Genomic DNA, 10,267 nt, shown 5'->3' on the forward strand with positions numbered 1-10,267 from the left:
AATGAATTCAAATGTTGCTCTATATCTGCTGGATGTGTAAATAGGCAACTGTTTGTTAACTATTAAGTCAGCTTTACAATGTGATGTAAATGTATGTAAATGTCACCAACTTTAGCTTTTACTTTTTTATGAAATACAATGATAAGTTCAAGTTCAGGATAAGTTGAAATAATTTGTTATTCATTCTTTATTTTGTATTTTAACTTCTAAAAAGAGTAATTAAAAATAAATACATAGATAAATAAATAGAATTAATAGGCAGAAAAAGGTAGAAATTACACTGTCCAAAAAATAAAAATAAAAATAAAAATAAAAATAAAAATAAAAATAAAAATAAAAATAAAAATAAAAATAAAAATAAAAATAAAAATAAAAATAAAAAAAAAGTAAAAATACAAAATACAACTACTGGGTAGAAAATGGTAGGAAAAAAAACTGTCCAAAAAAGACTGAAGAATAAAAATAATGAATTTAATAAATTAATGAGACAAAATAAATTAAATGAAAATTCCTTTCATGTGACTTCCATCAGTCTGTGTTTCAGTGACTGGTTAAGAATTGTTATGATGTAATTTGTTTGTTGTCATCGCACAACCACAGAAGCTGTGCTCACCTAAAAGAAAAAAAGAAAGAAAAGAAAAAAATAGAGTATACCAGAAAAGTGTGTTTTATCCAAATCATTTCATTAAGGTTAACATCGCCCCAGATATAAAGGAAACTGTTTGTTGGGCTATAACAGTCTAAACCTTTTGGCTTTTGCCCTCGCCTCTCTTTGCTACTTTAATCTCATTACTTTAACACCGTTCTCCTCCTCCATTCATCCTTCCTCTCTTTCATCCTTCCCCCCCTTCTTGCACGCTTTAACTGAAATGGTACACCCTCTAACTTAATTAAATGAAGCATCTTCTGGCTGACACAGACACACACACTCACATCAAGCAGTGTCCTGTACAGCAGTCATCGGTGCCCTCCCCTCTGTAGTTTATGGTAATTTCACTTCCATCTTCTGATTGGATCTAGTAGATTGTTTCCCCGATGGGAATACTGTATGGATGTTTCCTGTCAACTTCTTTTGCTGACTGCTTTAACTCATTCATTGGGATATTGAAGTCATGGTGGTTTTTTCCCCCCTGATTTAGCACTGAGAAAATGAAGGGCTGTTGCAGTCATCTGACCAGGAATCATCCAAGCGCAGAAAGCCAAAACAAGTTAAAGGGTCTTATTAGATTTATCAGCACACTCTTTCTTTTGTCACTGAAGACAGTGGACATGCAAGCCTCCTGAAAAAGTGCTTCCTCTGCATTTGGAGGTGGTGATACAAGAAATGTTACTGATGACGTGAAAGCATTTGAAGTGTCAGTTCATGTATACCCACTCAAAGTAGATAAAGTATTGTTGGAAAAGCAAATGATGAAAGCAGTTCAAATGCCAGATGAGGTGTAAGTGGTGGCTTTCATTTCAGTTGAAGAATAAAAAGCAGTTGAAGTGTAAGTTAGGATTTAATAGGTGAAAGCAGTGGAAGTGTCAGAGGAAGCGAAAATGATGAAAGCACTTGAAATTTCATTTAAACAGCAAGTTAATTAGTTGAATCTCCTGTGAGGCTGAAGCCTTCATTGAGTGTGTGACGTCGCCCACATACACAACAATTTTTTTCACATCCTGTCCTTTCATTTTATTGGGCAAAAAAGCGGGCAAATGTTGAATATTTCTAAAATCATGAAAGACATGAAAGATTTCCGATTTTTCTTATCGATATACTTTAAAGTTTGAATGAAGCTTCTACACACAAATGTATGTTGAAGTAGAAAAAAGCATCCAGAAAAATTCTAATTTTCAATGTATGTTTTGACTTCAATCCAGGGACAGTTTATCATCTCAGACTCCGATGGATTTACAGGCAACATTGAAGATTTCTGTTAAGTGAATATCTCTTGCAAAAAACATGCAGCCAAGATGAAGACGTGGATTATATTTCTCTGCCTGAGCAATGGATGGATGCAAACAACCCATACTGCTGCTGTAACCCCAGCACCCTCCTCTGCAACAGTGACACCCACTGAAGATGACAGCTCCCAACTGGTGGTAAAAGAAACAGCACGAAATGTATTTAGGGCAATGATGCAAATTTTGAAATAGGCTAAATCAGTTACAGTGACCAATGAATTACTGGGAATCTGTGTGCTTATATTGGACTTACACACATATACATATTGCCAATAAGCACTAAACACAAAGTACAGCTTAGGCTGATGGAAATGTCAAGTTTTGCAGGTATTTGGTTATACACAAAAGTGTTGGAGAAGATGACATTTTGATCTGATGATGGTGCTAGAAGAAAAATCAAGAGTAATTACAATTTATCCTCTGAGCACTATGAATGTGTGAGCCAAATTTCACAGCAATCCATTGAAGATAAAGAAAGATACAGCATCAACCTCATAGTAGGACTAGAGGAAAAATCAGAGGATCACCAAAGTCATTAGAATACCTCATCTGGGAACCATGAATGTCTGAACCAAAATGTAAGCCATTCCATCAAGGAAATGTTGAGATATATCAAAAGCAAAAGCAAAAGTAGAAACTTTGACCTACTGGTGGCGCTAAATGAGAAAAAAACCTCACAGATGAAGTTAGAATTGATCCTTTAGATACCTTGATTATTTCTTGTAAATGTCATGACAATCCATCAAATGTTGTCCAAGGTATTTCACTCTGAGGCACAAATGTCAGCCTTATAGTGGTGCTAGAGGAAAAGTCAGAGATTCATCAAAGTCAGAAGGATTTATCCTCCGGGGACCATAACTACCTATAAAAATGTCATGGCAATCCATCCAATTGTTGTTGAGTTATTTCAGACCAACTGAACATCGCCATTCCTAGAGCCTCCCTAGCATAACAAGAAAATTGTCTCTAGGCAATAGTACTTTTCCTACGAAATGTATAAATATATTTACTAATTCAAATTATTTGCATATTAATATACTTATCAGGACACAGGGTTACCAGGTGAGGCTGTATTTACACAACTTAGATGCAAGGCTGAAATTGTTGAAGAACCATTCAAGATGACTTTCTGTTCCTCTCTACTCATAGGATTGGTTGATGAAGTATGGCTACCTCCCACCCCCAGACCCCTCCACAGGACAGCTACAGGCCTGGACAGCTGTTACTAATGCTGTCAGGGCCATGCAGAGGTTTGCAGGCCTCAAAGACACTGGAGTCGTAGGTGAGGATTACAGAAAGTAGCTGTGTACCATAGAAGAACTGGACTTAACCTAGTGTTCTTCATGTGACCCTTTGAATTTGATTTTGCTTTCTGTTTTATGACGTGTTCAGATGAAGAAACAATGGCGTTAATGAGCGCTCCACGCTGTTCCCTACCTGATCAGGAAGAGCCATCTAAATCACTGACCAATCAAGAAGAGAGAAACACGAGAAGAAGGAGGAAAAGGGCTATCTCCATGTGGACCCGCAGGAACATCAACTGGAGGTCAGATGCAAAGAATTTTTACAGAATCTTCACTCATCCCATTTCCTTCAAGTCTCCTGAAACATGATAAACATACATTCTTTTATATCCTTAGGTTGCGTTCGTATCCCTCATCTTCCCATCTGTCTCGGGAGACGATTCGCTCGCTGGTCTTCTACGCTTTAAGAGTGTGGGCAGAGCCTACACCGCTGGAGTTCCATGAGGTTGGTACATCTGTGCAATGCTACATTCATGTCATTAAGAAAGACAGGAGATATTAGTTTCCTATCACAGACAGCTTATCACATTAAAATGTAAATCTGTCCGAATCACTCCTTCCCTCTTGCCCTTTTCCGCTAGGTGGGAAGTCCAGAGTCAGCTGACCTACAGGTAGACTTCCTCCATGGTTACCACGGCGATGGCTATCCCTTTGATGGGGCAGGCGGTGCAGTTGGCCATGCTTTTTTCCCATCAGATCCTTCCCGGGCAGGAGGAGTTCATTTGGACGCAGAGGAAGAGTGGGCCTTCAGACAGCCGGGTAGAACCTCTGCAGAGTTCATCTCCCAATGTTATACAGTTGTGAAATATATAAGTTGAATAGTTATGGTCCCCAGAGGATGATCCATTCTGATTGTAATCAATTTCTCTAGAAACATACTCTGGATGCATTTAGCAGCAGCACAATGCTCCTGTGCACTAGAGGCTTTTGGCTTCTTTCACCACTTTGTATAATCACTGTTATTATGAGTAGGACGCTTGGGGCCAGAAATGGGAGCTGTTATACTATGCAGCCAGTGCAGCCAGTATTTATTAACTAACTAAAGAGCATCCAGTGTAAACAGCTTTTACTACTTTTAGGATATACACTTTTCAGAGGTAAAAGCTTATTTATTTTTGGTAATCAAAGGCCTTTGACCATTGCTACCTTTACACCAAATCCTCAATGGGCACCCAAGATATTGCATAATATAACCGGTTGATTGACATTCATGTTTCCCAGAGGAAAAACTCCCTTGAATACAGTAATCATAACCTGTTCTGTAGCGGCAACCTGAAGTCAAAGTTTAAATAAACTCCCCCTAGTGACACAATTTTGCATCACAGCATCTGGTTACTGTATTCAGGGCTTTAGACCACATTCTAATTCCCCTCCTCATTACATTTATCCTCTCCAAGCAGTGAACGATAATGATTAGCCTATTCAAACTACACCCTTCTCCCCCGCTCTTTCCTTCCCAGCCTCGGCGGGTACTGACTTATTCACAGTTCTGGTCCATGAATTTGGCCACGCACTGGGCCTGGCTCACTCTTCATCCCGTCACTCAGTGATGAGGCCATACTACCAAGGTCCTGCTGGAGACCCCCTTCACTACCGCCTGGGATCCCAAGATCTAGAACACATCACCCAGCTCTATGGTAGGATTCTTAACTATAAAAAATACACCTTTCTCAGTCATACAAGTATCCAAAATTAGAATATAAATGTTACCAATAAGAAGTACAAAAAAACCAACGCATTTTCTCACTTAGCTGTCGTGGTTTCTAGTGGTTTATCTGTGGCTTAACTTTTAAAGAATTAACATCCCTTTCCAGGAACAGTGTCCCAGTTATATGATAGTCCACCGACCTGACTATATCCTGTTTTTTTTATAGGGATTATTTTTTAAGTTTGTCTTTTTTTTTATTGAAAGTAGTTCCAATTAACTATGTTCAGTAATCTAAATAAATACCCACCAAAGCACCTTTTTTATCACAAAGTAACACTTACATAACTTGTTAATAGCAGCCACAACTGCTACAATTAGTTAACATCATTTTCTCTGTTAGATGTTGCATCTGAACTGTATCCAAAAAGTGGATAAGGAGCTATTCTGACTTGACAATAAAGCAGACTGTTTGGAATATCGTGCCACGCTGCTGCTCCTTACAGTAGGTCTTCATTTTTCGCCCCAAATTTGGAAGGCTTTTTCCTTGCATATATTGTAAGTCACCAATTGCATTACAGCTCTGTGTCAGGAAGAGGACATAATAACTTAATTGTGTCGTGACTTCATATCTGCATCTTATAAAAAAAGTCCCACTCAACAGCATTTCAATAAAGCCATGAAACTGGCGTGTTGTTGAGGAATGATGAGTGAGGACAGCTGTGAACCGGTTGCCTGGACTGACCTTTTGTCTGCTGTCTTACACAGGACGTGCAGACAGAGCCTTTTGTGGTCAGTTTTATCCTCCTCATTATGCTCATATGCTCGTGTGAAAGCATTGGACTGTCGGGGATCAAAGCATTGAAAGCAGGAAATTCTATGTGATGATATGTGTGACTCTATTGCTGTTAAAAAACGAGCATCTCTTCAATTTTTCCTCTATATAATATCATGCATGCTTCTTTACATCCTACCAGCAGCAGGATGTGGATATATAAACCGCTCTATATATGCTTAAGCATGATCACACAGCAGCTTTGTTACTTTTAATACATCACTCAAAGAGGAAGTAATAGAACTTGTTTTGGGGACTATTTTCAGCATTGAGACACATTTGGTGCTCTAGTAAGTATTTCTGGCAGCAGGATGGTGTGTGTGAGCTTGAGTCAAAATAAACTTAAAATAGTTGATTGTAACATCATTATCGGATGCTTTTTGTAGTTTACTGATCACTGGAATGCATCTGATGTCATTAATAGTTGTTTTTTAAAAAAGTTGCATTATTAAAAGAATACTTCTCCTGAAGGGAATATTGTAGAGGAAAGGTTTAACCTGGTTTCATTTTTGATTTAGGTAAAAGGAACCAGCTGCTGGCTACCGATGCTCCCCGCCTCGCCCCAGAGCCTCAGTTACGTCACAGAGGCCACCACTATCATCACAGATATGGGTAGGCTTAGAGTACACAATATGAAAAAAAAAAATTTCTTAAAAAACACATTAGCACAGGTGTTTTTACAGTTATTAGATCGTATTAATATTTCAGTATTCATTGTGTGTTTTATCCTTTCAGTCCCTCTGTAGATCGCTGTAACACCAGTTTTGATACTGTGGCAACAATCCGGGGAGAGACATTCTTCTTCAAAGGTAGAGACCGCACCTCAAACAGACTCATTAGACCTTGATAGATGGACCATTGGCCTCTCCTTCATTATGTCCCTGTTCATGTCCCTCCAGGACTGACTATGTGGCGAGTCAGCGGTGGGGGTTTGGTGTCGGGTCGCGGGGCCTCAGTCAGGAGACTGTGGAAGGGTCTACCTCCTGACCTGCCAAGCCTTCACGCTGTGCTGGAGAGACAGTCAGACCATGCCATCATCTTCATCAGCGGTATGATGTTCACAAAGACTCCTGGAGTCAGTTGTTGTCATGATGTTATTTTATTTTGGCGTCTTATTTCATACAGACATTTGGAAGCTTCTTTGTCAATCAATCAGTTAATCAATCAGTCAGTCGGTAAGTCCAATCAATCCAATATAGTGTATCCAATAGTGACATTTTTTAAAAGTTCAGAGCTGTGTTTCACATGGTGCAAGTGTGACTGACACCAAAGCTTCACAGATTTTCCATTGGACCAATTATGAACAGAATATCCTGAATATTGTTCAACTTTCTTTTGACTTATCTATTATACAGTTTAACTAGACCTGTCACGATAATTACGTTATCAACTTATCGTACTATTGCATTTATCAGAATGATCATATCTATTATTGACTTATCATATGATACATGGACATGACCTTGATCATTTTTTGACATCAATATTGCCACATTTCACATTAGCAGCTAAGAGGCTATTCATGTCACTAAGCTAGTAGTGTCCTCCATTCCTCACTGTGTACGTCCTGAGTGGAGACTGCATAAGAATTAAATGTAAATAACTCTGTCCCCAAACATAATGGCAGTGTGTAACGCCCAGTCTACAATCCCAGCCCCGCCCCCCCTTTGCAATATTGTGCTATTATATCATCATTATATCAGTGGTATAAAATGATCTTCAAATGACAATAATATCGTTTATCTCAATTATTTCTCAGACAATATATATATAGTTATCATGACAGGTCTAAGTTTTACATTTTCCAAACCAACCAAAGGTAACCACTTCAGCTGGTGTGTTGCTGTAGGTTCCCAGTTCTGGCTGTTCAGGGACCTCTCCCTGCAGGAAGGCTACCCACAGCCCCTGTCAGCTCTCAGGATGGGGGTGAGCTTGGAAGGGGCGGATGATGACGACGTAGAGAAGGAAGAAGAGGAGAAAGGAGCAGTTGGGAAGCGGGGCTTGGTCTGGGACCCAGAGGAGGGCCCTGTGTGGGGGGAAATGGGAGACGGCGAGAAAACAGGGCAAGGTGACACCTGGACTCAGCTTCTCAGAGAGGGCATCAGTGGAATCACGACACACAGCGATGGTGAGAACAGAAACGTGTGTGTGTCACTGTAGAACTATCTAGCATAGACTTCTTATTTTACAACAGTATGGTTCATAATCAGGATTTAGGGGGTTGAGTTAGGGACTCGGATTAGATTTAGGTGTTGGTTAGGGTAAAGATTATTTGAGGATTAAGACTAGGTCAAATCCCATATAAACAATACATTTGTGATAAACTCATACATATTTGAATAGGTTGTTACATGAAAATCAATTGATGATCAAATACATTTGCAGAAACTGCTGACATAAACAAACCTCTAACAGCATCAAAAAACATTAGGAACTAGTTATGGAGATATGATAAAATCGAATCAACTAAGTTCTCTATCATATCGAGAACATATCATACTCAATATCATATTGAGTACCTGGACACTGCACAAATGCACCTAGCACTCATTAATCATTTTGATTCCACAAAAGCGAGCTGATATGTGGATGTATGTAAGAGAAGCACATTTGCTTCTCTTACATAGAACACAGTAATGACTGTAGTGAATCATTAAAATTCATGCACACAGGAAAAATCCCAGATCTGCAGTGGTTCAGATTTAGCAAAGAAGATTATTCAGGGGATGAAAGACAGGGAGTGGGCGGGTTATAAAACAAGCCAGCACTTTTAATCTGTCGTCACTGTTAAATAGTATGACATTTGTTATAAAAACCAGCAAAAATATGCAAGTTGTTAGTCGTGAAATCCTCCATCTATCCTCTCCAGGTTCTGTCTATCTCTTCAGAGGAGACTCCTACTGGAAGTTCATGTTTCCGGGCTCCTCACTGCATGATGGGTACCCGCGATCGTCGGCCGCCGACTGGCTGGACTGCCCAGATTCCTCCTCATCCTCACCTGTGGAAGACGACGTGTCCTTGTCTCTCTCTCCACATGCAGGAAGACAGGAGCTCCGTGAGGGATGGAGGGAGGAGAAGGAGAAGGAGGAAGCGGGAGGAAAGAGGAGAGACCATGGGAGGGAGGGACATGGACAAGAACATAAAAACAGGCAGGACAGAGGTCCACACAAATGGACACAATGTACTTGCCAAAATGGAGCTCTTAGTGGCAGGACAACATCTTTTATCGCTGCCTTGCTGCTGGGCACATGGACACTGTTGGCAATATAAATGTGATCGATGCAATAAAGCCAGCTGTAACGGAGAGGATGTCATCTGCAAACACTCACCATGTGCATTCACTATATAGAGAAAGATTCATTATTTTGGGAAATATGGGGCAATATCAGCCTCATGTCTGTTTGTTACGTCTAATGCTGCAGTCAGAACTTGGTTAGCTTAGCATAGAATAAGGCCTGGAAGCAGGGGGAAACAGCTAGCCTGGTTATGTGTGACTTGACTTACACAAACAACATTGTATCCATCCTTAAAGCAGCTCTGTGCAGTGTTGTAGGTTGTAGTTTAGGATCATCAACCTCACTGTAATCACAGTCTTTTTTCCCTTAACTTTGAGCTGAGTCAGGGTAGCTAGGCTAGGCTTTTCTCTGCTTCAGTTTTTTATAGTAAGCTGTGCTAACCATGCTCTCTACCTGAGGTTCATATCCATCTTCTCTTCTCACAGTCAGAAGAAAACTAAAATGAGTTCATTTCCCCAAAACCTTGAATTGTTGATTTAAATTCCAGTATTTGCTATAGTTACAGGTATGCTGAGGACCATTGTCTACACACGAAATTATCAAATTTGAAAGTCGAAATTCAAATTTGGTCTTTATATACTAAAAATGTGTACTATTCAGCTCTCCTAGTCTAGCTTATGGGAACAAAACAACCCCCAAAATACATAAAATGACTCCAGACTCTGGTGTGTTGATTTTTTGAAGCTGATTGATTTATTGGATTGTCACCACTCACAAAGCTGCTGATTTTAGAGGCTGCAGGGGTTTTTTTGGTCAAAAATCTTTGTAAAATATCAACTACAAAACTAATGCAGATATTTTCTTGACTATGCAATGAATTGTACTTATGACCTTTAGGGTTAAAAAGGAGCCTGCAGGGAGCACATAGCAGACTATGTGGTAAATATTGATTTGATCCACACTTTGTAAACCAGTCACAGTTGTGATATCTTTATTATAAACTGCATTTTTTTACTTGATGGAAGGGCTTTTTACACTGTAGATCCTGCCTATGAATTTCTCTTGTCATTAACTTTTTTGTACAGAGTTTTTTGTTTATTTGAATGTTTTTGGATCTCTAAAGAGCATGCTCCTGTGCACCTTGGCTGGTTTGGCGAGGCCTGACACACACATACAAACTTAAAAAGACATTGTATGATAGGTAATGATCAAAGACACTGTGCTCTCTATTCTTTGTACTCACTCTGTGTCAAACCTCAGGTATTTGGGGAAGAAGTTGCTCTGCAGCTGTCATATTAATATA

At 39.4% G+C, this 10,267-nt stretch overlaps 1 protein-coding gene across 1 annotated transcript; it reads left to right on the top strand.

Moving 5' to 3' along the window:
• The first annotated feature begins 1,911 nt into the window (after positions 1 to 1,911).
• On the top strand, positions 1,912 to 10,000 carry mmp17b (matrix metallopeptidase 17b). The gene is made up of 11 exons (XM_062425913.1): positions 1,912 to 2,082; positions 3,094 to 3,226; positions 3,337 to 3,490; positions 3,585 to 3,693; positions 3,830 to 4,007; positions 4,709 to 4,885; positions 6,247 to 6,340; positions 6,464 to 6,537; positions 6,628 to 6,777; positions 7,578 to 7,856; positions 8,598 to 10,000. The coding sequence occupies exons 1-11, from the start codon at positions 1,954 to 1,956 to the stop codon at positions 8,996 to 8,998; spliced, it is 1,878 nt and encodes a 625-aa protein (XP_062281897.1). The 5' UTR covers positions 1,912 to 1,953; the 3' UTR covers positions 8,999 to 10,000.
• Positions 10,001 to 10,267: the final 267 nt, after the last annotated feature.

The sequence above is a fragment of the Scomber scombrus genome, chromosome 9, assembly GCF_963691925.1.
Source record: "Scomber scombrus chromosome 9, fScoSco1.1, whole genome shotgun sequence".
NCBI lineage: Eukaryota > Metazoa > Chordata > Actinopteri > Scombriformes > Scombridae > Scomber > Scomber scombrus.

Excerpts from the sequence above, each read along its gene's own strand:
- mmp17b (XM_062425913.1), top strand. The coding sequence starts at position 1,954 with ATGAAGACGTGGATTATATTTCTCTGCCTGAGCAATGGATGGATGCAA. Across the intron at positions 6,538-6,627 it reads AGAGACATTCTTCTTCAAAG|GACTGACTATGTGGCGAGTC; the intron begins GTAGAGACCGCA and ends ATGTCCCTCCAG. Across the intron at positions 7,857-8,597 it reads AATCACGACACACAGCGATG|GTTCTGTCTATCTCTTCAGA; the intron begins GTGAGAACAGAA and ends TATCCTCTCCAG.